General features: G+C 35.9%; 5 protein-coding genes across 11 annotated transcripts; 1 reads left to right on the top strand and 4 right to left on the bottom strand.

The window, feature by feature from the left end:
• Positions 1-869: 869 nt before the first annotated feature.
• Positions 870-5513, bottom strand: LOC132109433 (beta-1,4-galactosyltransferase 7-like). Its single transcript, XM_059515491.1, has 6 exons — positions 4945-5513; positions 3244-3573; positions 2917-3142; positions 2750-2833; positions 2562-2666; positions 870-1672 (listed from the first exon to the last, which is right to left on the bottom strand). The coding sequence occupies exons 1-6, from the start codon at positions 4995-4997 to the stop codon at positions 1517-1519; spliced, it is 954 nt and encodes a 317-aa protein (XP_059371474.1). The 5' UTR covers positions 4998-5513; the 3' UTR covers positions 870-1516.
• Positions 5514-6378: 865 nt separating this feature from the next.
• Positions 6379-9809, bottom strand: LOC132109434 (transmembrane emp24 domain-containing protein 9-like). Its single transcript, XM_059515492.1, has 5 exons — positions 9535-9809; positions 8914-9014; positions 8704-8829; positions 7766-7912; positions 6379-7662 (listed from the first exon to the last, which is right to left on the bottom strand). The coding sequence occupies exons 1-5, from the start codon at positions 9806-9808 to the stop codon at positions 7513-7515; spliced, it is 798 nt and encodes a 265-aa protein (XP_059371475.1). The 5' UTR covers position 9809; the 3' UTR covers positions 6379-7512.
• A 1628-nt stretch (positions 9810-11437) lies between these two features.
• LOC132109435 (vesicular integral-membrane protein VIP36-like) lies at positions 11438-17112 on the bottom strand. Of its 2 annotated transcripts, none has more exons than XM_059515494.1 (8): positions 16884-17112; positions 15764-15882; positions 15457-15574; positions 15096-15175; positions 13842-14003; positions 12644-12758; positions 12435-12554; positions 11438-12354 (listed from the first exon to the last, which is right to left on the bottom strand). In XM_059515494.1, exons 1-8 carry the CDS (start codon positions 17056-17058, stop codon positions 12194-12196), a joined length of 1050 nt encoding a protein of 349 aa, XP_059371477.1. In that variant the 5' UTR covers positions 17059-17112; the 3' UTR covers positions 11438-12193. The 2 variants fall into 2 exon arrangements, with proteins under 2 accessions (XP_059371477.1, XP_059371476.1); XM_059515493.1 differs by lacking the exon at positions 15096-15175 and adding an exon at positions 15215-15297 and having other exon boundaries at positions 16884-17110.
• A 783-nt stretch (positions 17113-17895) lies between these two features.
• LOC132109436 (5'-3' exonuclease PLD3-like) lies at positions 17896-24337 on the bottom strand. 3 transcript variants are annotated; one of them, XM_059515496.1, is made up of 11 exons: positions 23772-24337; positions 22464-23354; positions 21386-21570; positions 21117-21300; positions 20889-21003; positions 20635-20762; positions 20147-20350; positions 19611-19750; positions 18908-19073; positions 18711-18810; positions 17896-18496 (listed from the first exon to the last, which is right to left on the bottom strand). In XM_059515496.1, the coding sequence occupies exons 1-11, from the start codon at positions 23772-23774 to the stop codon at positions 18291-18293; spliced, it is 2322 nt and encodes a 773-aa protein (XP_059371479.1). In that variant the 5' UTR covers positions 23775-24337; the 3' UTR covers positions 17896-18290. The 3 variants fall into 3 exon arrangements, 2 of the variants coding, with proteins under 2 accessions (XP_059371479.1, XP_059371478.1); XM_059515495.1 differs by having other exon boundaries at positions 21386-21573; positions 23772-24336; XR_009424501.1 differs by having other exon boundaries at positions 18479-18496; positions 18898-19073; positions 21386-21573.
• LOC132109437 (integral membrane protein GPR137-like) lies at positions 23084-27767 on the top strand. 4 transcript variants are annotated; one of them, XM_059515498.1, is made up of 8 exons: positions 23084-23217; positions 25169-25758; positions 25849-25898; positions 25981-26221; positions 26606-26749; positions 26835-26963; positions 27081-27187; positions 27275-27767. In XM_059515498.1, exons 2-8 carry the CDS (start codon positions 25414-25416, stop codon positions 27366-27368), a joined length of 1110 nt encoding a protein of 369 aa, XP_059371481.1. In that variant the 5' UTR covers positions 23084-23217; positions 25169-25413; the 3' UTR covers positions 27369-27767. The 4 variants fall into 4 exon arrangements, with proteins under 4 accessions (XP_059371481.1, XP_059371483.1, XP_059371480.1 ...); XM_059515497.1 differs by lacking the exon at positions 23084-23217 and adding an exon at positions 24574-24752; XM_059515499.1 differs by lacking the exon at positions 23084-23217 and adding an exon at positions 24574-24747.
• Positions 27768-27913: the final 146 nt, after the last annotated feature.

Genomic DNA, 27913 nt, shown 5'->3' on the forward strand with positions numbered 1-27913 from the left:
CAGTTTCATTTCAGACATTTAAGTGTGTAGAGTCCGAATTTTATTAACATTTGCGCATCAAGATGTTTTTTGGATATAACTTTATGCCTTCAGTTCATAATGAGGGGTAAGAAACAGTAGGGCATAAGTGACATTTCGGGCAAAATGGAAATATATATATATATATATATATATATCAAATGAACCATGAGAAGAAACAGTTTTTACTGCTGAAGATGTAATATTAATCTTAGTTTGTGACAAAGAGCCAGATGATAAGGGAGAAAATGAAATATCCAGAATTCATTGTCAGTGAGGTGTAGCTATCTAACTAGCAGAAACCAGCAACTTACATTATTTTGGTATGTCCCTAGTGAAAAATAAATATACTAAAATGCATTTGAAATACATTACATGCTAATTAAGCTACAAATACATTTACATATTTATGTGCTTTCTAAAAACAACATGCAATTGTACTTTTAGCATATTAATCTGCTATACATTTTGTGCTTAATGCACTTTAATTGTGCTGCCCAAATTAAAATATACTTACCGTATTATACTGACGTATAAGTGGAATTATTGCAAGTATACAGTATACACTTTAGATATCTTGCAAAATTTTTATACAAAAGACAAATAGTACAACGCATCTTTACAGTAAATTTAAACGTTATAATTTTTGAATACTTTCAATTTATTAAATGATTTCACTTGTGTAATACTCTGCTAATTGTCTTCATTAAAAACAGACCAACCTTAGGTCTGTATTCAAAAGCGTTCATGAATTATAATAATTTAAGTTTGGATAGTGCACTTTCTAGTGAATTATTAATTTTTTTTCTCTTATTAAACTATGTAAATTTTACTACTGTTAATTTTTCTTTTGGCCCTCGTGTAAAGTTGGTGAAATGTCACTTACGCCCTTCTGGTTCTCAGCCCTGGATAAGATCCAGATACAATCCTGTGAGTGTAAGTCGTAACAGCATTCCATGCATCTGAAACATGGGAGAAAAGTACAAAGACTGAAACTAGGAAGCCTTTGCTATAGAGAAATACTGAACAATGTGCAAATACAATCCAAGTACCCTCGAAACCCTTTCATATATATATATATATTTTTTCCAAGACATGATTTTGAATTAATGCGAAAAGAAACAATTCTGTCAAGACACGGCTGAGCAAAATACTCACAATTGCACAAAGAGAAACAGTCCAAAACAGACCACTGCTAGCTAAAATATTATAAAACTCATCTTTAAAAACTGGACATTTGGATGCTCGTATTTGAAATGCAGATGATGCAAACTCACGCAGAACCTGGTCCACAGTTCAGTTCAAAAATGAGGCAGCGCTTCATCATGGATGAAGCCCACAACACTGTCCTATAAAAATAAAAACTTAGAGAAAGTTCTTTTCCCTCAGTCACATATTCAAGTCCTCTGGGTTAGCAGATCAGGGTGATTTTTCAAGTGTGACTGAATCTGTGAAAGCGTTCAGTACACAGAGGGAGAATGTGTCCTGCTCAAGTGTGTTAGCTCGGCTGGCACCATGGGGTCAGGCTGATGTCACACTCTAGAAAGGTGTTGATGACAGTACACGGCGCTCCGCTGATGGTCACTTCCTGTCTGGACTCCACCTTGTAACGGAGGTTAGTCAGGCCGCCCTCTGGGTCCACCTTAAACTGCTCCTGAAAACACAGACAGACACGAATCTGAACATTAGGACAGGGGTCAGCACGACGACAATGAGTCATGAGAGAGCAGAGATGCACACAGGTACATGGGGAATAAAAGGTGAGAAGATTGCACGGATCTGGTGCATGCTCCACATGGAGTTCCTTTGAAAGATATTTGCTTTGCATGCTCATTAGTAGTTACTTTAAGGTATTTTTTTAATATTTTACGTTACCTTGTATGTCCAAAAATTGACTTTTTCTCAAAAAAAAAAAAAAAAACTTTTGTTGCAACATTTTACAAAAATCAAGACTGAATATATTTGGTCAAAATCTCATGCTATAAAAGATAAAGTGTTATGCAGGCTATTTAAGACAATATTGGCTGATTAGCTGGAAATGCTGACCTGAAATGCAAAATATTTGCCTCTCTCTCTTCTCCATTCCCACTCAGATGCATAAAATATCACCCTTTTTAGACAGTTTTTGAAGTGGAGAGTAAAATATACAAAACTTACTGAAACAACCAAGGGCCAGATGCATAAACCAGCCACCAGAACTAGTTTGACCAACTAGCAGCTGCCAAGGGAAAATCAGTCAGATTTTTCCAATATAAATAAGACCAATCTACCTTTTCAAAACTGATTTAAAAAAGTTATGACCAGTCTTGAGTACCAAACATTTAGACGACTAACTTAAGACTAGTCTAACCGGACTCAGTTCTTCATTCACCCTTGTAAGATCACAAATATATACTTAGTAGACATCAGTTACTGCCAAATGGCATCAAAAGATATGAAATAAACAAGATAGGAAGGAAAATATATCACATGATTAATGCATAACCACAATGCTGCCCAATTTCATATGAGGAATACATATTTTAAAATCCAGATTTTTGGACCTGTTTTTGTGCAGCGATCCGCTTCTGATCTCTCTTCCTCCAGCCTGGATCATGGATGTGTCGAAATGTTTTAGTTCCTGTAGTAATCCCCACTGGCCTAAAAAGCTGCAGGTATTTGAATGGTAAAGACAAAACGATTTATGCAAACAGAAAAACAGTTAAAGATACTGTCAAACATATTCAAGTACCTTAAGATCAGCTGTTTTTAGTCTCCTAAAAAACTCGTCGTCTTCTCTTCCCCATCCCCAGAAGCGATTTGACATCCCATTGCACTTTAGACACACATGACAAGCGACTATAACTTGTGAACAAATTTTCTTCCGAAGCAGTATTCAATACTCACAACTATTCTTACCAGCTGATAATGTTTCTTGGTGAGCAGCAGGATTCCTCCAACATACGTCTTGTAATGATATAAGGGATGAAGATCTGGCGAAGCCACATGGAAGGGACCCTCGTTTGGGAAACCATAGTCCAGATCCTCATTTTGAGGCAACAAGTCTACATCATGCATTGCAATGTAGTCCGTGTCATTACCGCTTTCCAGAAACCCAACGTTAATAAGAGAGGCCCGATTGAAACTGAAAAGCATGTATACAAAGGGTTGTGCAATGGATACAGCTTTCAATAAAAGACCAAATACATCCATAGCTAGACTATTCCAGCAATGAAAGTTACTCACCGGAAGTGATCTAGTTGGTTCAGAATAAATATTTGATGTCGTATTTTCTTTTTGTTGAGAAATGCATGCATATAAGGGACAAATATAAGCAGCTCTTCAAATCGCTCTCTGAATGGCACAATGAGGGCCATTTTGTGAGGGCCCCAGGAAGGGTCATCAGCAGACGAGGCATGTCTCTCTGTGGGACAGGGCTGGTGAGGGAGGTGACCGTGCCCAACCGTCTGGCTCATGTCTCCTGAACAAGTCAGCTGCACCCAAAGAAGAGAGCCCAAGACAAACAACATGCAGAGCCCACAGAGCTTCCAGACGGTGCATTTCCTCGACAGAAAACTGGAAACATGAACACAAAATATAACCGTGTTTAAGCACTAAATAAATGGAGCAAAGCAGTCCATGCATACAAAACATCAGTGACCAACACTTGTTTAAGGCTTTAAAAAAACATTTTTGAGTGAAACTGACGTATGTCCCGGAATTAGAGCTCAAACACAAGTCAGAAGTGAGATGCAGAGTCACATTTATCACAATTTTTAAGTGCAAAAACCAGTCATTTCGTGTGAGCACAAAAAAGACTTCCCCATGCAGATTTCACAACAGCTATATGTTGATTATTCTGTCCAACAGAAAGTTGACAATAATGAAATTTAACTAATGTGACTGTACCTTTAAGCAACATTCTAGAAAAGCATGTGATTGGACAAAACGAATGAGTGCATGATAAGTCAGCGATACTTTTTTGGTTAGTTTTCAAGAAGAGAAATACTCTTTACAATTGTTATTATTTTTACAATAATTTTAAATGTTTATGTCGGCACATGACTTAAAAGCGAACAGAAATGGCGTAAAAGTAATAAAACCCAGTTATGATTTCATAGGGTCTTTGAAGTACATTACAAAAAGGTTAAACTAAGAGTTTTAGTGAGCCAGTTGATAAAAATGAATTAGCATAAGCAACTTAAAATATGCAACTGCAAGCATTAGTTACATTTGTTGACAAATCTATTGTTGATCCTCATGCATCTTTCTCAATCAGAATTAACCCTATAAAGCCTAATGCATCATATAGATGAGTTTCTAAGTCCTAAAGTACTAAAATGATTAAAACTTTGCTTGAAAACCTGTAGTTCACAAACTAGTATACCCTTTCTGTTAACTGACTGATAGTTACTGATACATAAGCCAATAAATGGCCTTTTTGCTACAAAATCTTTAATTTTTTTTTTTTAGAATTACGTAGAGGCCTGTTGTTTTTGATGCATTTACTGGACTGATGGAACGTACGTTTACATGATTATCTAGAGAAGAAAAAAAGTTTCAAAAACCTGATGTATCATATTTGAAGGAACATCTAATAGTTAAGCTCTTAATCACCATTAGTTTGCATTGCATTTTAAGTTTGTGATTTATTCTGACTATCATTGCATATGTCAGGCTTTACAGGGTTATTAAAAATCTTCACACTTCTCATCATATACTCACTGAACCTCTCCATGTTGATGCACCCTTTGACTTTCACTTCTTCAAATGATGAAACAAATGAAACAACATCTACTAGCAAGATCTGGGTTCACTTACACAGAAGCTCTTACAAGCCACAGAACAACATTTGCAGATGACTAAAACAATTTATCTTTCAGAATAAGATTATATTGAAACAAAACACAGATTATAGTGGTCACACGTTCATATGCATGCATTTACCTTCTATCATCTCTGAAATACAGCACAGGTTTCCTCCGTGAAGAGTACATCATCTCTACCACGCGAGCAGATCGTAATATCTCCACGAATATTTCACTGACACCGCCTCGAGCTCGAGATCATGTCATCTACATGTTAAAATCAAATTCCTAGTTCTTGTGCCTCTTTACAACACAAATGACTTGCAGCGTTAATTCTTATTCTTCCTTCCTAAATGATTTCTTTCATAGCAGGTACGATGACAGTCACGCTATCCGTAAAGCACAATCATAAACCTATTTCATGCGTGTTGTGTTTGATTAGCACATTTGAGTGAGTTCAGTTCCACGTCACTCATGACGGTGCGACAAAAAAAACAAGCGCACAGCACGAGCTCGTGGTAATGATTTAGGGTTAACGCATTCGTCTGAATTACTTAGACGTGTATTACAAGCCTCAGAAATACTATATGGTTTCCGTTTGTTTTATTAGGCAAGTCATTGCCGGTAATCGTTTAAAAACTTGAGTGACAACTGTGATAAAAGAAAAAAAGTCACACGCTGGCTGCAACCTCCGTCTTTGAAATGTTCCTCTGGAAACAACGTACGGAATAAAGTTCCTATGATTTTCTGACCTGACCGTTACAATTCATTTAGAGACATAATAAGAAATATTTTAATACAGTTACATGCATAAAGCAACGGTAACCATAGGACAGTGGTACAGTGATACAAAAAAAAAAAAATAGTACAAATATAACTAACGAGCAATTGTGTTGGGGAATTCAACTCTTTTCCAAGAATCGGTACTTTAGAACAGTTCATTTAAAACGATTCAGTGACTATTTTACGCTATCGCATGATTTTACATTTCAATAGAATATTACACGCGCCATTAAAGCTTAAAGGTAGGCACAAAGCACTGTTTATTATGTTTATTACGCAAGTTGATATGTTTATTTTAGTCATTCGTCTTCAGCGTTCAGTTTGTTGCAATCTTCATTTAGCTCATAAAAGTTAGTTAGAACCTAGATATGAACGATGTATTTACACTAAAGAAAATATAAATGTTTTTTAGCTGACACAAAATACGTTTTGCAGGTTTAAATAAAACTATTTTGCAGACCCCTTAGATCGGCTGAGTGAATACTAGGTTCAACCGATTCATTGAAAAGATCCAAACCAAAGAAAGATTCGATCACGAATCGGACGTATCTAATTACATTTTTAAAGTTCGGAATAGTTTAAATAACTAAATATATCTATGTAAAAAAAAACTACATTAGTTAATTTAGCGTAAATGTAATTTTTTTGTTTGATGACTGTATGACTGTTTCATATCATTAGCCAAATATGGTCAAGGTGTGTTAACACTCCTCAAGTAAATTAATTCCTCAAATAACTATCTTGTACAAGTTGTTTCACCCAAAAAATTATGAAGACAACTGAGCCAATGTTGAGGAGAGTGGGAAACTTTATTTCTGAGTGCAATTATGGGGTAGATTTCTCACCAACAAGTTTTCCTTCCCCTGTCCCTACTTTTAAAAAAAAGTAAACCCATTTCCCAGTGGCTGTTCACAAACTAAAATGACCAAAAACAAAACAAAAAAGTTAAACCATACAAATGTGATGGCAAAGCATTTCAGTGTGCAGTAATCGATGCATAACAAAACACTCAAAACAACATCCAGTCTGTTTTTTTTTTTTTTTAAAGAAAACACAACATTATGACACCAGCTATAGTATCTGAAAAAGCGAGCAAATCTCAAATATCATTTGCGGTTTTGAGAGAGTATTCTAGGCAGATCAATTTAAGAGTGAATGAACCACTGAAATCTCTACATCAACCTGAGGAGTTTACAATAGAAAATATAGATGTGAAAAACATGATAATGTCTGTCTAAGATGGTTTTCAAAGCAAACAGAAAAGATCTGTCAGAGTAATAGCTGATAGCTAATGGGTATTCATGAAAAATATAAACCTTTTGATAATCTATTTCAATGTGTCATAAAATAAAATAGGGGTCTAGAAAAGAAATCATCATCCAGTTGTATAAAGAATAAAAATTTAAACACCGAGAAACATTCACTCTGAGCATACCTTTAAATATCATACTACTTACTGCATAACCAAACAACAGAATCCATTTACACCTGCCACCAGGATAAACTCGGTTAGTTTTGTCTTGTAAATGTTTAAGCGAATAATCCAAGGTCAATTAGGAAAAGCATCAATCATACTCGCAGCCCAGTTAATAGTTCATGACTTCATCAGCTTTCTCAAATATTTTATCAAGGGGCTGTAATAAATGAGAAGGCAACCACTATGCAATTTGTGTTTTGAATACAGTTAACTGCTTTGTTAAGTGCATATCACCTCCAAATTGTAATGCGTTTCTGAACAGAATCTAGGTTCACATTACATGGGGTGAGGCACTGATACAAGCAGCGTAAAACAATTTAAAGTAGGGAACTACAGAGCTGAGAGCATGTTGACTAGCTCTTGACCACACGTGAAGCAGGCAGTCTTCAAAATGCTGTGTGTGCTGACAATCATCACAACTTAAAAAAAAAAAATCGGAATACAGTTCTATACTAATTTCTTGGCTTCAAAGAAGCTCTTCAGGTGTCTCATCTGCCAAAACCCAATGGCCACCAGGATCAGCGTCTGGACGATAGACCACCACAGGACTCTCTGATTGGTGCTCTCACTGGTCTGTCTGAAGCGCTCCTCACGATACTAGGACAAGAAAAGTCAGATTAGGACATTCTTGTGCACATGTGACAGAAATGCCTTGTACTATCACTAGTTCTGTATAACCTCAAACCCACGGAACACTGACCCGCTGATAGTTCTGCTCTTTCTGGATCTGATCCACTTGCTCCATCAGCTGTCGCACCCTCAGCTGCAGCTCCGTCAGCTTGTCTTTGGCTGCGATTTCTGCGTAGTTGTTTGTATGCTCACCAACTTGAATGTCCAAGTGAACACGCTGAAATCAAAAATTCAAAAGCAAAAGCTGACTAAATAGGTCATCATATAAAAGAAAAAAAAAAATGAAATTTCTAATTGTGTGTGTGCTTAATTAAAAAAAAAAAAGTTTAATGTAGATTTTATTTTTTTTTAATACATAGTTTGACCTGTGCAATATTTTCTTTCTAAGCAAAAAATAATGACCATCATACATTTCTACCATGATTAACAGAAGACACCTACTAAAATGTAATTCAATGCAACAATAGACAATTTACCAAAAAAGTGTCAGGGATATTTAGAGCAAGAAACATTAAAAACCTGTATTTAAGGATCACAGTGCAGCCCCAAAACTAATTTATCATCATTTTAAATCAATACCAATCTAGGACAGACTCCTTAAAACCACTAGGTTTTACCCATTTATCAGCAAGAAGTTTTTAATAATTTAAAATGTAAAATATTAAATAATAGACCTTTTCTTCTTTTTGAATAAATGTTTCAATGCATAAAAATTTAACATTATTTAACCCATATTTTGTTTTCACAAAAATTATTTCAAACATTAAATATAGACACTCTCCTTGCATTTAATATGCTAACATTTAAATGTAAAAATGTATAAATCTAAATTGAAATATAAACTTATTAAAAAAAAAATATTCCAAAAATGTTATGGATTAACTTTTATTTCCTCACAACACTTTGTCAGTTCGTGTGGATAATATTTGCATTGTGTACTCTGCAATATTGTACTTGTTTTAACGAAATATTAATAAATATAGTTTGAGGAGAGCAGAATAAACTCACAAGCATCCCACCAGCAAACAGAGCAAATTTGGAGGAATTTGAGTGCAAGCAGATCTGATGCTCTCCAGGTGTGTGTGAGGTGAAGATAAACCTGCCCTCAGATCCATACTGGCGGGACAGGATCACCTGAAACCACCAAAAAAGATAAGCAAATGAGAAAAGCAAACATGCTTGACTTTAATAACTCACAAGATCTTTAATCAGACAAACCTTCTCATCAGGATCCTTCACTTCCACAAACATCCCCAGTCCTTGAGTCGCAGGCAAATACTCTTCTCTCTGCTTGTCATAGAGCTGCGTCCGGTAGTTACCTGGTTAAAACAGTTTGACATATTGTAAGAAAAAATAAGTAATTTCACTGTTTTCATAATAATCCACTGACAAAAACACCTGACTAAAACAGTAAGTTTTTATCTTCGAGTGAGAAGTTATGTCATATTCACTTGGTGTTGTGTCACTGCATTCAGGATATTTCAACATCAGATTCTTGTCTCATAATTCATCTCTTCATCTTATTTAGACAGAGCAGCAGGATGATGGATCACTGTGGAGTTACCTTCATTCAACGTTTTAAAACGCGTATTAGTTAACACTGTTGCTTTCTCGGTCTAGTATGCATCTACACGTGTGTATTTAGATGTTATGTTGTCTAAGTTACAGTAAAACCTAGAAAAGCTCATTTTTAACTAATATTTTGTTTAGTTGAACTAGTTGAAATCAAGCTTGTTGCCAAAGAATAAACTCTAACGACAAACCTGCTAACGTTAGTTAGCACTAGGCTAAGCATTTACGTGCACTACAAAGTTGGCTTATTCTGTTTATCCTACTTGCCTATTATCATGGTTTCGTCCGGTATTTCTTCTATGAAGCATTTCTTTTCAGTCTCGCCGATATGGAAATACAACGCTGACACAAAACTGTTGTAAATGTTTAACAAAAACACCAAGTAAAGTGTGAACTGCATTCTGACTGCCGCCATCTGGACACTACCGGTGGGACGCGCACTGCGCATGCGCAGCGACTCCAGTGCCACGTAACCCATCGCCGGCCACCGTCCAATCACAAAGCGGAAAGCGCGTTCCCCAGATGGCTGGCTCATGGTCATTGTAGTTTTACCGAGTGAATGTAGTTTCAACCGAGTGAATCGAATCTTTTGCAACTTGGAAAATTATTTATTTCGTTATAAAAGCCCCTGCCACCCGAACATACCTCGGTATTATCATTATTAACTTCCACATTCTTCATGAAACGTTAAAGCGTGACATTGACTGGTGAACTCCGATGTGTTCAAAATCATTTTTCATGACTGTAACAAACCCATTTTTATCGGCTTTATGGTAAAACAAGCTCGTGATACGACGAGCTTATAGTGATTCAGGCTAATTAGCATTTTTCATTTCACTGATGTTTGTAAGAGGCTTTTCGGTAAGGCATATTAATTAATTTTTACTAAGGTTTATCAATGTTTTTTGATAAACAGCAGTCCAAACAGTGAATCTAATCACCATTTAGGCAAGAAAGAAGAAAGGGGTGATTATTCAGTTTACCTACAAGGTGATTAGAAGCCTCTGTAAATCTACCTACCCTATCCTTGAGCAAAATAAATAGATAGATAGATGAAAACAAGGCTTGATACAATCCATACAGTCCATGATTTTTACAGCTGAGGGATGTTTTCTGTCTGTTTCAACACCACTACATTGTATATATATATATATATATATATATATATATATATATATATATATATATATATATATATATATATATATATACAGTACAGACCAAAAGTTTGGAAACATTACTATTTTTAATGTTTTTGAAAGAAGTTTCTTCTGCTCATCAAGCCTGCATTTATTTGATCAAAAATACAGAAAAAAATGTAATATTGTGATATATTATTACAACTTAAAATAATTGTTTTTAAATTTATTATACTTTAAATTATCATTTATTTCTGTGATGCAAAGCTGTATTTTTAGGATCATTATCACATGATCCTTTAGAACTCATTCTAATATGATGATTCATTATCAAAGTTGGAAACAGTTCTGCTGCTTAATATTTTTTCAGAACATGTGATACACATACTGGTCAGTAATTTGGGGTCAGTCATTTTTTTTCTTTCTTTTTTTAATAAAATCAATACTTTTATTCAGCAAGGATGTGTTAAATTGATAAAAAGTGATAGTAAAGAAAATATATTATTAGAATATATATTAGAATTTTTTTCTTTTTAACCTTTTATTCATCAAATATATTAGACAGCAGAACTGTTTCCAACACTCATAATAAATCAGAATATGAGAATGATTTCTAAAGGATCATGTGATAGACTGGATGTTACATGTGACACTGAAGGCTGGAGTAATGATGCTGAAAATTCAGCTTTGCATCACAGGAATAAATTATTTTTTTTAAAGTATATTCAAATAGAAAACTATTATTTTAAGTTGTAATAATATTTCACAATATTACAGTTTTTTCTGTATTTTTGATCAAATAAATGCAGGCTTGATGAGCAGAAGAAACTTCTTTCAAAAACATTAAAAATAGTAATGTTTCCAAACATTTGGTCTGTACTGTATATATATATATATATATATATATATATATATATATATATATATATATATATATATGTATGCCATTACATTAATTGGGTCCTAATAATTAAGGGCAAAATAAGAAAAAAGCTGTTCAACACTGAAAAAAAGGACAAATATTTGACTAGTTAACTGTTGTATCTGCTTTATTTTCTCACCAAAAGCATCATTGTACAGTCACTGCCCATTTAAATGTGAACTTCTTTCAGAAACAACTGTAAATCAGTACATTGCAGTAACTTCTTAGAGGCGCAAAAAATAGCAAAATTAACAGAAAGATGAAAGAAAAAGAACTCGACTCACATAAGGCTGAACAGTAATAAAACTGAAAATGTATTTTTGGTTCAATATTTTCTAAATTCCTATGGTTAAAAAAAAACAAGGCTCAATCATTATGCCATAGAACAAAGAGACTAGGGCAGCAACTTAAAATATTTACATTGATTTGAACAATTTAAGAAGACGCTTTTCATCAGTCCGATTTCTTGTGCAGTCCATTAAAATCCTCTTAAAGTAAATCACACATGTTATAAAAACAATCAGAACTTCAGAGCAGAATGAAGCAATGTGTAGATGGCAAGGAAACATGGATAAAGGGTTAAAACAAGAAAAAAAGAAGATATAAAGGGCACACACAAAAATTAAAATCTACTGTAGACTGCTTTAAAAATGTGTAATTTACCTCGGCAGACCCAAATAAAGACCAACATAAAGACACGTTTCTTTGAAGCCACAAATCGCACTCTTTAGACTCGAACCATTTTTCCTTCCAGTGGAGCAGTTCGATAATATCCACATGTTTACAGCTGTTCAAAATTCACATTAATGTTTTTTTAATTTTTTATTTCACCTACAATCTCCCGAGTTCTTTGAAATCCTGTGGTTTAGTAGAACCTCTTGTTCCTCTCTTGGCGCTTCTGAAACACCACGGCACCAACAACGGCGCAAACCACGATTCCCAGCAGAGCGCACAGCAGAAGCAGAAACACCTTCCAGCCAGTGAGGGGCGTGCTCCGGAAATTTCCCGTCGGATCATCGATATTATCTGTTTTGGGGGAGAAGATGTGAACCCGACATCTTGAATTAAATCTCATTCCATCTAGAACTACATATCAGCCGTGTTACCTTTGGGTGACTTGAGGAGACTGACACTCGGCTCGATCTTCGTCCAGTCCTGGTTGTCCTCCTCAGGAGTGTGCTCCACCATCAGCTGGTACATCTTCATAGAGATGATGTCGTGATTGTCTGCACAGAGCAAACTGTATCAGTGAGGTCTGGCGAAAGGCATCAGGATCACTTTGGATATCAAGGGGAGATTTAAAAGTAACACTTACCAGAAAGATCTCCTGTGACCGCAGAAGCCCCAAAATAGTATCCTGTAGGGAGGCGGACACCTCCGATATCAATGCACTCTTTCCAATCGTTCCTGTCATCCACATCTACCATAATCTGTGGAAACACAACACAGATGTCATATACTTTCATATATATATTTAACTCCATGTATTAAATGGCTCTTATCATGAGAAACACATCATGGTGGTTTCAGTGCCAAAATGAAACAATAAAATAAAACAATTTATAATACAGTTTAAGTTTGTGGTAAGATTTTTTTTAAAGAAATTAATACTTTAGTTCAGTAAGGATGCATCCAATTGATCAAAAATGACAGTAAAGATACTTAGAATGGGACAAAAGTGCTGTTCTTCGGAACTGTTTTTTATCCATCAAAGATAAACCTGTATTACTGTTTCCATAAAAATATTAAGCAGCTCACCAATTTTAATACTGATAATAATAATAATACTACTAAGAAAAAGAATGAATAAGAAATATTGTTAACACTTTACAATAAGGAAACACTTCAGTTAATGCATTGACTAACAATTACTTACAATTAGCAAAACTTTTGTCGCAGTATTTATTAATGCTATTTAATAAAAATACTAACGTAGTTTGTGTTAGCTCAAGTCCATTATATTATATTAACAGTGCAACTTTTTATTAATGTATTAGTAAATATTAAGCTTTTTGAAATATTTTTGTTGGGTCATAAAAACTATTTTAAGTTAAGTGGAGCCTAATCGTAAAGCTTTTATTAATGAATTCACTTCTCTTGCAACACAATTTCAGTAGCAAGACTATCTTCGTGGCCAAAACAGAATAACCACAACAATCATACAATCATACAATAATAAAAAACTATAAGATACTAGATACTAGATACTAATACTAGACAAAAAAACAAAACAAAAAACATTCAGGTGATAAATTTTTAAAATACATTAGTTAAACACATTTCTGAATAAAATCACAGTATACTTACGTTAAAAACAGCGCAGTCCAAATGTAAAGTATTACCAAAATGTTATTATTATATATATATATATATATATATATATATATATATATATATATATATATATCTTTTTTTTTTTTTTTTTACTGTATTTAAGACACTTTCCTGTATCTTTGAGATTTAAACAAAAAAAATCCTACTGACTCTTTATCACTGTGTTTGCAGTATGTTACCGTGAGTCTGCCTCTGGAGTATCTAATGGCCAGGTATGTGTCATGATCTTTGTTCCTGACTTCCACAGAGCAGCCTCCTAATTCAGTGGAGCGACCGTCTTTCCCGTGGTCGTACGGCAGGGAGCCGTTATTCACCATCGCAGAAATATAGGGAAATGAGCGCTGGAGGACCAAAGATTATCAATTCGATTTATTACATTGATTTTTGCCTAATTGCTGACACAAAAAAGCTATGTAAATTACTAAAGGATGGCAAACTCTTATCCAGCTGTTCCTGAACCAGATCGTGTAAAACACAATGATCTAAATTCATAAAATGTCACTGCATTCTACTAAAAACAATATGCACTGTAAATATTTTTTTTTTAAAGAAATGCTTCATCAACAAGTAATGAATGATGAGGGTGAAAAAAAGAGGGACCACATAATGCAAGCAAAACAAAGAAAGCAATGATTATTTGTAGTGCTTGGCAAAATTGTTGAAAAAAATATATAAATAAAGTTGCTATATGTTGATAATTCAGAACATATGTGAACCTGGAGCAGAAAACCAGTCTCAAGGTATATTTTTAGCAATAGCCCAAAAAAAAACATTGTATGGGTCAAAATTATAGTTTTTTCTTTTATGACAAAAATCATTAGGATATTAAGTAAAGATCATGTTCCTTGAAGATATTTTGTACATTTCCTACCGTAAGTATATCAAAACTTAATTTTTGATTAGTAATATGCATTGCTAAGAATTCATTTGGACAATTTTAAAGGCGATTTTTTCAGTATTTACATTTTTTTGCACCCTCAGATTCCAGATTTTTCAAAAATAGTTGCATCTCGGCCAAATATTGTCCGATCCTAATAAATCATACATCAATGGAAAGATCATTATTCAGCTTCCATATGATGTATAAATCTTAATTATCACTTAAGATTGGTTTTGTGGTCCAGAGTCTCATATAGTAAATAAAAAAAGTGAAAGGATAGTTTGATTAAAATACATTCTTCACTACTCGAAGGATTGTTTGATCTGAATGCAAACACCTGTCAAATAATAATCATATTCAAACTATCCTCATTTTCCGTGTGAAGAGCAATCCAATGAACAGAAGCAGAACAAACATGCCAAAAATCCAGTATTCCCATAAATACTAGCGCTTTTTAGAAACAGATATCTCAAGTTGATCCCATAATGATAAAGCAAAGCTTCCGTTCAAATGAAGGTACAAAGACACAAATATTTTACATCTCTCAACTCACATCCGGAGCCTCATCGTTAGGGTATGTGTCTATAAACATGGCCAACCCAAGGAAGTTGGCACTACTGCCAAACACGGTGCCTGCAGAGAAAGAAGGACCCGTGAGTCCGGCCCACTTACATCCATTCCTTGAAGATCATTACGGAAGGTATCCACAAAAATAGCCAGGCCTACAAAATGGTCTTGGTTTCCAAAGACAGGGCCTAAATAAAAGTATGACACAATAAACTGCAGGGAAGAAAAAGCTGACTTGCCGATGGATCACGTCGACTACACACACACACACACATATATATATAGCATTATAACTCAAATTCATGAAATGAATGAGACTTCGAGGGGATCTAAACCTTCAGTCTTACCAGGATGTAGCCTCTCTTTCGTGTACCAAATGGCAAAACCATCTCCATGGAGATTCTTCTTTCCTGATCCATGAATTTTAAACTGCACATGCATCTCCCAATCCTTCAAATAGCAGGGCTGCAGAGAGGGAAAATTAATATAACTCAACCTCATTTTGCATTAATAGAGTGCATCACATTAACCAATTTACAGGAATTTCATGAAAGATTTCTCCATGCAGATTTTGCACTGGGTTAAAGTTGGTCACATGACTTCTCCGCGTTCACATCAACTACTTGGTTAAGGTTTTAGGTCAGTTTTACTTACCACTGTATTCCAGATGGAGCCCTGTTTGCTCCTCTCATCCGGAGTCAGACGCACATACTGGCTGGTTACTAAAGTACTTCCCCAAAAGTCCCACTGACTTGACGAACTCGTTCCAACACCTGACATACGAAACATAAATGATCATAGAATTTCTGCTGAATTAATTTACAGTGTTTTGGTAATTTTGAGTGAAGCTTATATACACGTTATTATAAGTCATGAGAAACATTAGTGAGGCTCATCACATACACTGGGGTTCAAAAGCCTTCAAAAACAATTAAATTTTTTATTTTTTTGTAGGCATATAATTTACAACGAAAAAAGACAAAGCCCATATTTTTTTATTATTATTTAAATCATTTATTTTTGTTATCAGTGATGTACATTAGGGTTTTTTCTTTAAGTATACAATTTAATTAATATTTATTGCATTATATTATTAGTGTCATGCGTGTTATTCTGTGTGTATGACCTAAAAGTATTGGCCATTTTTTATTAACAGGACACTTATAATGAACATAATATCACTTAATAAAATATTAAATAGTAGCGTAGTAGTATTAGTAGTAATTTATACTAAGTTGCAAATAAAATATATAATTTATATAAGTAAATGTAATTAGATATTTTCTAACAGTGCATAATGCTGGAGAACAAGATCATCAGGTTTAGCACAAATCTATGAAGTAAACGTGTCCCTGATAATGTAATTTTTCGCTCCTTTTCAGTTCTTCAGACCCCAGTATATGACAATACAAAACAGTCATCAAAGTCTTAACTATGTAATATATGTTTTTCCCCTCTCTCTTAATTAAATAGTAAACTGATAATTTGCATGCTCTCCCTGACTGTGAAGGTGGATTCCTTTATAACCTCCACTTTAAATGCATCTGTTCAAATAAAGGCTGACTAGCTTTGTTTACATTGAGTTGTCACTGTTATGACTCTACAGTAGCCTGTTTTTATACATGTTCCTGATGAAATACATGACCCATGACATAACAAAACAACTTGAGTGGCATCCTAATTTACGTAGTGAACAGAAACCTAAAACTCTTTAGTGAGTGTGTGGCTACAGGACGTCTTCAAACCCTAATCACTCGACTAGCAAGCTACTCACCCTGATAGGGCTTAATGAGCGAGTGCTCCCGCTTTAAGTGCTCCGCATTCCCGTCCGTAATATCGGAATATACGGAAGAAAAGTGGAGTAGCCATAAAAGCAAGAGTAAAGTTATTCTGCGAGTTACACTTGTTTGAGGGTGAAGCCATAAAGCTGGACTTCTTTCTCGTGCCATGTTTAGCGTCTTCCTTTCTCGCGCCTTCACTTCCTGCGAGGAGACGAGGGCTGCGTTTAAAAACTCGCGAGCTGACTGCCTAGACAGCCATAGAGGGCTTTATAAGCAGCATTATATGAGCATTATAGCCTTTACGAAAATTAACCGTGGTTAAACTACAAATAAAACTTAAAAAAGCATGTTGATTAAACCAGGGTAGACACAAATTAGCCATGGTTTTGCTACACTAGTCATAGTTTAATCATGGTATTTGTAGTGGTTACACAAGCCGTAAACAAACCGCCAAAACCCATGTTTACTACGCTTTTATTATAATAGTAGTAGTAGTAGCCCTTTATTGTCACTAGTCTAATATAACCACGGTTTGTTTTCGTAAGGCAGGAGCTCAATTGGTTTTGAGACAGGGATTTTTATGTTAATTTATATGATTAATCATAAAATGTCACATGTACACATTAATGGGAGACAATTTATATGATTTCGTAACTTCGTCTTTTTATTTAAAATGTCATAAATGATCTGTGTCACCTGACTATATATATATATATATATATATATATATATATATATATATATATATATATGTTTTACTATATATGTATTAAACGTGGATACATAGTTTACTTTTCATGGATTAAACTGTTTACTGCACCTTTTACTATATATATATATATAAATATATATAAAATTGTTTACTGCTCCTTTTACCATATATATATATATATATATATATATATATATATGGTAAAAGGTGCAGTAAACAGTTTAATCCATGAAAAGTAAACTAAAAATAACTAAATAAATCTAAATGAACATTAAAACATCAGCGCACAAGCATTTTCTTACTGAAAAGGCAGTTTAATTTGAGAACAAACATTACAGTCATTAAAGCCAAGACACCTATTACAATGATAATTCATTTACATGCATGTTCAACCAGTTCAACATCAGAGATCAGTGCTTGCTCAAGGACCTTGTCCTTATTCTGGCAAATGTCACATAATGCAAATATACAATAAATGCACTTGAAAAAAAAAAAGAAGAAGAATTAGTATATGCCATTTTTATAACAAACATTAAAAATGCACAGCATCCTTTTGGCAAATAAATCCATCATAAATAAGTTATCAGTAGGCAGGAATGCCGCAGGGTTTTGAGTTTTTGGCATCTGATGTTTTTATTTTTTGAATCATTGTGTGCATAGTAACACGACAAATAAAGAGCGTGGTTTATTATGTAAGATTATTTCCGCTGCAGTGCTCCGCGTGAACATCAGTGAGGGTTTGAGCATATTCTGAATGCCAATCCCTCTGGAAAACCTCCTGCATCTGGCTCTGAATGGTTTGCTGGCCCTGCCCTACTGCAAAACCTGTCTGATTCACGACAAGCCCAACCCCTGCTGTCTGGGTGAAGTAATTCTCAGACCAGTTGGAAGTTCCTGTAAATCACAATGTAACAATCAGTCAGTCATAGCAGGATTACGAAACTGACATTCGCTTTTTTCAATTTCAATTGTAAATGTAAACATCGACTGTTTCTGTTGGCAGGGTTTTTACTATGCAGCGCCAAACCTGCCGTCAGGTTGCTGGAATATGGTGAAGCATGCAAGTGAGATCATGCTGTGAAATGTCGAGAGGAAACAGTGAACGTACCAATGTAAACAACTCTATCAGTCACCATGTACTTGGCATGGTTAACACGTGCAAACGGGATCCTCTGCTGCTCTTGTGTCGAGGGCACCTCAAAAACTTTCTGTGAAATTAAATGTTTTAAACATTAAATCACAACCAGTGAAGGCTGGATGAAAAACAATACACGTAGAAGATGTAAAGAGCTTACAAAAACGTACAGCATGAATATTGCAGCTCAGAGGGGGCTTGTTGAGGACCGATAAAGACTGGAGGAAAACAAACATGGCACCAGGAGAATGACTCCAACAACTGACCAGCAGCTTCACCTCGACACCTCTCGTGCAAGCTGCCTCCCGGAGGGCCGAGTCGATTACAGGCCAAAACCTAAAGACAAGTCAATCAAATTCATCGAAAACATCACAATGGTCTTGCAAATGTACTGAATTTTCAAAATTACCCCCTAGTTGTTTTTTAGTATTGCTGAAATATATATATATTTCTTGCATTTTCGGTTTTTTTTTTAAATGCCTATATAGTTTTTATTCTTTTTTTTTCCATTTTAGTTTTAGTTATCTTAGTACATCAAAACATAGTAAATCACTGAAAACATATATACACATGAACAATAATACTTCACATGCTGTTTAAACTTGTCAAATAAATTAAGGTTTTATTGTTGTATTTTCTATTATTAGTTTAATTTCAGTGATTTGTTTTGGCACTTTGTGACAACACACACTTGTGTTTTGTCCATTTTTAAAATGTCTATATAATTTAATACATTTTTGATTAAGTTTTAGTTATTTTAGTACATCAAGTAACAAATAAAGTACAAAAGTAAAATTTTTTTATGCTTTTAGTTTTAGTTAACTATAATAACCCTATAATAACCCTGACTCAATATCAAATGGTAAAGATTACCGAATGGGCTCCGTGAACTGGGACATGGGAAGGTAATCCATCACAGACACATAGATGAAGCGCTCAGCATCAGCAATTACTGACAGGATGCTTGAGAGATCGTCAGAACGGCCATGTGATGATAAAAGAGGAGGAGAACTCTACAAGAACAAGTCAAAAACCTTCATGTGATATTTAGAACACATTTCTGCACACACTAAAAACAGCATGCATCACATTTAGAAATGAATGAAAATGAAAAAGAAGTTTTATAGGACATATATATTGTCCATGCAATGTTTTTTCTATAGTGAAAAAGGTGGTAATAGACAAAAAAACACATTCATCTACATCTAAACAATACATTAAATGACAAATACATTAAATGACAAATAATAGACACATGGAATACATGAAAATGAGCCAGAGAATAAGTGGAAATGTGAACAATTTTAATAAAATGATTACAAAACATGCAATGAAAACATATTATGAATGTGGTAAACAAAAACCAGACTAAACAAATGAAGTCAACTTGTGAGAGAAACATAACTCACAGACAAATAGACACGTGCAGGGACACCGTTGAATTTAACAGCTAATGGGTACTTAGAACTGGAGAGGGCGGAGAAACGGCCCGGCCAGAAAGGAGGAAGAGATCCATTCTTCTGAGCTCCGATGTCCCAGTACACATCAAAAATCCGTGAGGCGTCCTGTGCCAGACAGCTGCAGTCTTCCACAGACACGCCAACCTCTTTCACCTATTATAAAAAATTATATTACTGCATATGCATGTATATTTTCAAAAATGTATTATTTGGGTTAATAGCCATTTTGACATTACAGTCTAATAAATTGCACTGCATAATGAAAAAAAAATTAATTAATTAATTAAAATAAAATAAAAATAATTAATAAAAAATATAATAAAAATCAAATTTACATGTCAAAGGCCTGCATGTGCACCGACCATGCATATTTGCATGTCAACAGACAACGTTTGTCCAGTCAGATAATGACACAATGTTGCTTGAATTAGACGTACCTGGGTAAGGGAACGCCAATCCATGTTTGCACTCCCTAAATACATGTGTTTCTTATCCACAACCCATAGTTTGCTGTGCAAAATGCCTCCAGTGATGCTCTGCAAGTCAACTCCCCTGACCTCAGCCCCTGAGAGAAAGCACAAAGCAAAAAAACTAAAGGAAAAAAAGCTGCATAACATCCATTCCAAACCCTTCACCATTCTCAATGTATGCATTTTCACGTGCTGCGTGTGCAGTAGGCATGCTGTTGTACCTGTTGCTACCAGTTCGTCTGTGTCTGCGATGTATGGCTGAGGGGCGTTTACAGCGATCTTCAACTTCACTCCTTTTGGTTCCAGCTGCTTCAGCCGATTGAACACTTTTTTGCCCTAAAAAAAAGATTTAAATTGAATGCCTCATATAATCAAAATTAATATTATCCTGCAAGTAACAAATGTTCTAGAGCCTTCAGAGTTGGTAGAATGTCCACGATACAACGTACCAGCACAGAAGAAGGCTCCGTAAGCCCTAAATCTGAATCTTGGAGGGTGAAATAGAAAGCACCAATGTGGACCGAGTGGTTTGCTTTGTTTAGTAGATTAATCCAAGTGTCTGAAATGCTCGGCAGGTGTGGCGAGCCATAAGGGAAGATGAGGCCCTCAGGGACACTTTCAACAAGAGTAAGCCTGTTAAGGAGAGTTTAGAAACACATTTACATCTCAAACTCGCCATTTATATACTTAAAAATATGAAAAGGAGCTGTTTCCTCACCTACAGTCAGATATGCATGTCTCTTGAGGCATCCAGAAACTTTCCAACCAGTGCAGCTCTAGTTGTGTCATCAGGTGTGACACAGATTTAGGGAGTCCATACTGCCAGACATGTGATGCAAATCCACCCAAAAGGAGAAGAATGGTGGGCAAGAGACAGAAAAGGGAAAAGCTCCTTCCTTTTGTCTGCTAAAACAATAGAAAATGAGTGATAATAAATTAAAGACTTTCTTTATACTCATGCAAACATCTTTCCAACAACATATACTGCATGTCTTGTGGCTGTTTAATTTCACATATCCTCTTCTGTTGTGGATTTGATGGCGAAACAAATACTTGTCAAAGCAACTAGTCTAAACAATTTGCATATGTATGCAAATCAAAAAGGACAAATCAGAGCAGAGAAAAACATTCTGGACTGTATATATAACTTTTACTGCAGTATTTTACTTTCTTACTTATTTGTTTTTTCCAATAAAATTATCTCAATGACTGTGATGAATGTTTTTCTTCTGAAAAATGTATTAAAATTGTGAAAGTTTACGGCTAAATAAAGAACAATACCTTAGGTATGATGGGGTAAAAAATGTACTTAATTTAAAAGGGAAAACAAGATTATTTTTCTTATCTCATTTTTTTGTGTTAAGCAAAAATAAATAAATAAAGATAAAGTAACATTTATTTTTATACATTTTGTCAGAAAACAAGACTTATCTCATAATTTTGTTTCTCAAGTAAATGTATCTATTATATTTATACAAGAAATCAAGATAAATTATGATAAAAATTATTATTATAATTTTTTTTGCAGTGTGATTTCTTTTCTTTTTTTTATGCAAATGCAAGTGATTTAAAAAAAATAATTTTTATTGTCCACCAGGAGAAAATTGTATCTCTGTTCACTTAAAACAGTAATAACACGTCTCTCCTCGACAAAACAGTGCTTCATGAAGTTTACTTTTTAGAATTAGATGTGTGCTAAAATCCCTAACCCTTAGTGCGAACAATAATAGTACTCTTGCTTTAGCAAACGCCATTAATTTTGTACGTTGCATGTTACGAAATATGGTTCACCTCACCTTGGAGGGTGTACACCTTTTCGTCTCGGCATGTTTTGTCTGAGCAGTATTGGCAGTTTTGCATCCGTACTGTGTTTCTTTAAAGCATTTTTTACTATCTGAAGGTTTCTGGATCTTAGTAGCTTCATCTTGACCACTAAGTATGGATCCATCATCCTTATCTGGAACACATTCCTCACATTTCTCATCATTCCCCGTGACACGATTTTCTTCTGTCCAATATGATTGGGCTGCACTTCCATTATCACAATGGTCTCTCAAAGTATCTTCACAAGCTTGATCAGATGCCTCACGCTGATCAACAGAAGAGCATGAGCTCAGATCCTCTACGATGGCATCCTGCGCCGACATCTGCTCATCTTCTGAGATGGTTTCTCTGCTTGGCTCTACAACGAGATCAAAGGCTTCATTGACATTCCTGAGTGGGGGTCGCTTTAGTGACATATAAACTTGATCAGAGTCTTTGGTAATCTCAGGTGTTTGATCAAGAGATTGATTTACTTTCTGAGCTAAAACAGAGGAGGCGTGACCCGAGCTATCACCTTGAGAGAGAACATCAGCGAGGCTTGTGTGTAAACGAGCCGACGGGACGGGCAGTGCTGCTTCTCTCCCTCCAGATCCTGACATTTTCACTCTTCCAGCCTCTGTAGAGCCAGCTCTCTCTTTCTGGCCCTGCTGGATAGATCCATCCATCTTCGGTGATGACTCTGCAGTCTGGACGGTGACTCGCTTGCGGCCCACTGAGCTTTGAAAGGTAGGGATGCGGGTCAACGGTGGCCTCCCTGCTTTATGGTGCTTCTCTCCATCCTCCTTCCTCCCGAATGCTGCTTTTTTGTTCTCTTCCTCATCTATCAAATTTTCTGCTGACCTGAAATGTACATCCTCTGGTTCCTATAGCATTAGTTGAATGCAAAAACATTATATAATGGGTGTATATACACATATGTAATGTAGATAGTATATATATATATATATATATATATATACACTGTATTGGTGTATGTGTAAATATAATTTGTTGTTTGTATATACACTATATTTTGGAACAAATACATGTATGTTATTATCACTTATTTTGTATTTAAAGGGCAAAGACTGTAGATAGATAGATAGATAGATAGATAGATAGATAGATAGATAGATAGATAGATAGATAGTAAATAAGTAGTAATTACTGGAACAAACGTTTGCCTAACAAACTGTACAACAAACTGCGATGCTTAAACGCTAAAGAAAACTGTTGCATCCTTGTTTTTAACACTTAGTCAGCAAGTTTGAGACATAAGTTAGCAAGCAGGCTATACTCACCATGACCACAGCGGAGACCTACTCTCGATTTATCCGTGACGAGTAACTATTTTTAAAATAGAAATTTGTAAACACGCTGTCTGACGAACTGTACGAGGAGAGAGGGTTGTTGTCGGTCCTGTTTTGGGCGGCTGCAGTTGAAGACAATACGATTTGTAAGAGCGATGCTGTCTGTGACTGCGACGTGGCTGCAGAACTACAGCGGTATAATAAAGAAAGAAAGAGAGAGAGACAGAGAGAGAGAGAGCCTCGCCTACTAACACGCTATGAGTTAGTCTATGGTTACATTACAAACCACTTGTGACTCACAGCCTGTCAATATGTACACGCTGCTGAAAAACATAACACATAACATAAAGTTATGAAACGATGAGCTTATCTGTTACAGTGGAGTGCATTTGTGACCTATAAAGTTGTTATTTGAACCAGATTGTTGATTCTCCGTCAGTTCGTGTAATGAAGTAACGTTTATATGATGATGACAGACAGAAATGACAGTTGACCCGACGGTTATGGATGGTGTAAAATTGAAATAACCGCCGTTTCCTGTTCTCAGTACAGCGCGGTAAAGCAATGGGCGTTTTTTTTTCATGATAGGCAAGACTGCGAACCACGCCCGGTGCGTTGTAAACCACGCCCAAGTATCAGACAAACCACGCCCACAAAGCCCGCACACTAGATAAAACCATTGATTTTCGAGATGGCGGGACTCTCTCTGTTCCTCTTTGTACTTATTTTAAAACACTGTAATTTTTAAAATTCTTCTGCACGTGTAAAATTTTAAGAAGGAAGCGTGTTGGGGCGTGATCTCACAGGAAGAGGAAGACGCCTTTTTTTACGTTTTTGCTTTACCAGTATTCACCGCTAGATGGCGCCAACAGCGATGAGTTCGTTTGACAGCGCAGCGCATTAACTTTAATGATGAAGGAAAGGATCTATCGGATTTGTTACGTCGATTACACGGTTTTAGTCATTTGTAAGGTAAGGCTGGATTTAATTTAGCAGCATTTAAAGCAGTTTTTTTAAAAAGTGTGTCGCCTATTTATACCAAAGCCTTGGTAAACTTAAACTTAATCTAATAAATTTAGCCACTCAGCTAGCTAACGTACTTTATATCAGTCTCTAAAGTGAGTTTAATACAAATATTTGACTGTTAGAATTAGTTAAACAGTTTAAAAGTATTATAGTTTGTGCGGTACAATCGATCCGGTAGATGTAACGTTACATCAGGTCTAACGAATAAACATAGTCTAGCTTTCAAAACTGCTTTCAGACAAAACATGCGTTTGTTTTCGATTGTGTTATTGATATCATTGTGAATGTTTTGAGATGTTGTTGTGTAAAGCTTGGCTGTGTTTACTTCAGCTCCATTTAATACTTTTATTTTTATCTCACAGGTGCACGTCACAGAAGCGGCGAATTCTGAGAAGTGTTTGATCCTGGCATCGTCATAAGAGACAGAAGATAGAACACCAAACCAATGATAATCCACTCTTGCCTGAACATATTTGTTTGTCCTTTTTCTTAATATTATTAATCTTGGCTATTGCACCAGTTTTGTTTTATTTTATTTTAAAGCTTTGGTCTATGTATTGTTTTTATAATTTTGATATAATTTTTTTTTTGTACATCTATCATCATAATGCACATTCCAGTTCCACCTTCCCCTATGAAACCAGCCGTGGCCCCTTCAGTAGAGCTGGGGGTCACGGTTCTTTACACTTGTCTTTATGGGGGTCTGTTTTTAATCGTATATGTTCAGCTTTGGCTGCTGTTACTTTACCGGCACAAGCGTTGGAGTTACCAGAGTATTTTTCTTTTTCTTTGCCTGTTCTGGGCAGCGCTTCGCACAACGCTCTTCTCCTTTTATTTTCGTAATGCCCTTGCAGCCAACCTCCTGCCCGCTCCAGTCTACTGGCTTTTTTACTGCTTCCCAGTGTGCTTACAATTCTTCACCCTGAGCCTCTTCAACATTTACTTCACTCAGGTAAGACGACTCATAAAGAAAGATTCATAAGAGCATGTTTTTGTGTAGTTGAGAAATCCCCTCCCTAATAACAATGTCTAATTTTGACAGGAGCTGCTCAAAGTTCGAAGCCTGTTCAGAGTTGAGCCCAGGAAAGGACTGTGAGTGGATTTCAATATTAGCATCTTAATGATTGTGTGTTTTAAAAGCCATAATGTGTTTGTGTGTCAATTTGATTTCTAGACGGGCAGCTCGGTGGGTGTATGCCAGCATGAGCGTCATCTTCCTGTGTGTCAATATAGTTTGCGCAAGCCTCGGACAGCATGGCTCTTCCGGTGGAGCTGGAGACAATACTTGGAGGCTGGTTCTGGTTCGAGTGCTGGTTAATGACCTGCTGTTCATTCTGGAAGCTGTGTGTCTGGCCACGTCTCTGCTCCTCTTAACTCGATCCTCGCACCCTACCACTCCTTATCTACGTAGTAAGGTACATAGTTTTCAAGTGCTTAAATAAGTAGTATCCAATCCTCTAAAGCTCTGCAGTGAATGGGTGTGAACAGAGAGTCCAAACAGCTGATAAAAACGTCACAATAATCCACAGTATTCCCGTCCACCAGTTATCATCTTGTGAAGTGAAAAGCTGTGTATTTCTGAGTTTATAAACCATATGTTTCACTTCCTCCAGTGAAAAAGTCCATCTCCTGTTGTCCTTTCTCATTAAAATCCACCAACATACTTATTTAGAACTAATGACTAACTGATTCAGACAAAAAGAGTTTCTCACCAGGACACTGGGAATATTATTGGACTCGAATTCTACCAAGTACCAAAAAGATTATTTGCAGCTATTTATTTCATCTTCTGCTAGCAGGGGCTTTGTCGGACTGCGGTGCTGGGGGCAGGTGTCATCTTGCTCTTCTCTAGCAGGGCATGCTACAATCTTGCTGTGCTGTTTTTGTCTCAGAATCATAAAGTCGAGGCCTTTGACTTTGACTGGTACAACATCTCTGATCAGGTGGGCAGTTGCACTTCATTGGTTGCTGATGAAAAGGTTGTTCCTGTCGCCGGTCGGCTTGTGATGCTCGCTGTTGTTTTCAAAGGCTGACCTTCAGAGTGAGCTCGGTGACAGAGGATATATTATCTTCGGAGCTGTTCTCTTCATTTGGGAGCTGCTTCCTACCAGCCTACTCATTCTCATTTTCAGAGTTCGCCAGCCTCCTCAAGAAAAGGTTTGCTGATTGTGCATTTTTCCATGGCTGTTGCATGTGGTTTTAGTTTGTTAACACACTACCGTTTCAAACGTTTGGGTCTATTTTTTTTGGAGCTGTTTGCTTTGTTTATTTCAGAACTGCAGCCCAGCGATGTGCAACACACGAGGCTCACGCTCATATTTCTTTGACGACCCTCGTGGAAATGATGATGACACGGGTTCTCTCTGGAGTCACAGTAGCAGGTGTCAGGCTTTATCACAGCTCAGATATTTAACATTAAAACCGCTTGTGGGATCAGTTATGATATAACCAATCCTCTGCACCAACAGCTGGTTTGGATCCGGTGAAACGACTCCACTCCTCTTCAACCGGACTCCGCAGAGCAACCAGCACCACTCTCTTTACTCCACTCCACAGACCTGACTGCTATGCAAAGCTGTAGAGATCTTCTCTGACATTCTCAGGCAATAGCACAGCATTACCTCTTCCTGTTGAGGAGCTCACTAGGTTCATTTGCACTATTCTTCAACAGAAGCATCTGTACTTCTGAAGCTGCACCTTGACTTTTTAAAGCAGACCACAATAGACTAGATGCTTGTGATAAAAAAGGGACCAGCTGATGATTTTTTTTTATAAGGAGTAAGGGAGGAGTTATTACCACATTTGTCTCTTCTTCATTTATAAGAGTATCCTTGAATTGTATTAACAGATGTTATTTGTGTGTGGGATGATGACCTTCCATTGTAAATGGTGCATAAGAAAGCAATCATTTTTGATCTAACCGTGTGCTGATATTTGACGATGTATTTTAATAAAAAACTATAATTTAAACAGTTTAGTTTGTAATTTGGCATTTATATATATGTGGCACATTCAGAGTTTGTCATATCAGGATTTCAGAAAAAAAGAAATTAGATTTTAGAAACTCTTTAATATTTGTGAAAATGCATTTCGCTGTAAAAAAAAAA

Source organism: Carassius carassius, chromosome 29 (genome assembly GCF_963082965.1).
Source record: "Carassius carassius chromosome 29, fCarCar2.1, whole genome shotgun sequence".
Lineage (NCBI taxonomy): Eukaryota > Metazoa > Chordata > Actinopteri > Cypriniformes > Cyprinidae > Carassius > Carassius carassius.

What these genes read in the sequence shown, in the direction of transcription:
- LOC132109433 (XM_059515491.1), bottom strand. Translation starts at nt 4,997, where the DNA reads ATGATGTACTCTTCACGGAGGAAACCTGTGCTGTATTTCAGAGATGAT. An exon ending in TATTTCAGAGATGATAGAAG is followed by an intron (nt 3,574 to 4,944) that starts GTAAATGCATGC and finishes TCATGTTTCCAG; the next exon opens with TTTTCTGTCGAGGAAATGCA. An exon ending in AACCAACTAGATCACTTCCG is followed by an intron (nt 3,143 to 3,243) that starts GTGAGTAACTTT and finishes CATGCTTTTCAG; the next exon opens with TTTCAATCGGGCCTCTCTTA.
- LOC132109435 (XM_059515493.1), bottom strand. Translation starts at nt 17,058, where the DNA reads ATGGCACGAGAAAGAAGTCCAGCTTTATGGCTTCACCCTCAAACAAGT. An exon ending in GCTCATTAAGCCCTATCAGG is followed by an intron (nt 15,883 to 16,883) that starts GTGAGTAGCTTG and finishes TTCGTATGTCAG; the next exon opens with GTGTTGGAACGAGTTCGTCA. An exon ending in GGTCACAGGAGATCTTTCTG is followed by an intron (nt 12,555 to 12,643) that starts GTAAGTGTTACT and finishes TGCTCTGTGCAG; the next exon opens with ACAATCACGACATCATCTCT.
- LOC132109434 (XM_059515492.1), bottom strand. Translation starts at nt 9,808, where the DNA reads ATGACCATGAGCCAGCCATCTGGGGAACGCGCTTTCCGCTTTGTGATT. An exon ending in GGACGAAACCATGATAATAG is followed by an intron (nt 9,015 to 9,534) that starts GCAAGTAGGATA and finishes TGTTTTAACCAG; the next exon opens with GTAACTACCGGACGCAGCTC. An exon ending in TGAAGGATCCTGATGAGAAG is followed by an intron (nt 8,830 to 8,913) that starts GTTTGTCTGATT and finishes TGGTGGTTTCAG; the next exon opens with GTGATCCTGTCCCGCCAGTA.
- LOC132109436 (XM_059515495.1), bottom strand. An exon ending in ACATGCATATCTGACTGTAG is followed by an intron (nt 21,301 to 21,385) that starts GTGAGGAAACAG and finishes TCTCCTTAACAG; the next exon opens with GCTTACTCTTGTTGAAAGTG. An exon ending in CGGAGCCTTCTTCTGTGCTG is followed by an intron (nt 21,004 to 21,116) that starts GTACGTTGTATC and finishes TCTTTTTTTTAG; the next exon opens with GGCAAAAAAGTGTTCAATCG.
- LOC132109437 (XM_059515498.1), top strand. Translation starts at nt 25,414, where the DNA reads ATGCACATTCCAGTTCCACCTTCCCCTATGAAACCAGCCGTGGCCCCT. An exon ending in GGTACAACATCTCTGATCAG is followed by an intron (nt 26,750 to 26,834) that starts GTGGGCAGTTGC and finishes TTGTTTTCAAAG; the next exon opens with GCTGACCTTCAGAGTGAGCT. An exon ending in CTCTGGAGTCACAGTAGCAG is followed by an intron (nt 27,188 to 27,274) that starts GTGTCAGGCTTT and finishes CTGCACCAACAG; the next exon opens with CTGGTTTGGATCCGGTGAAA.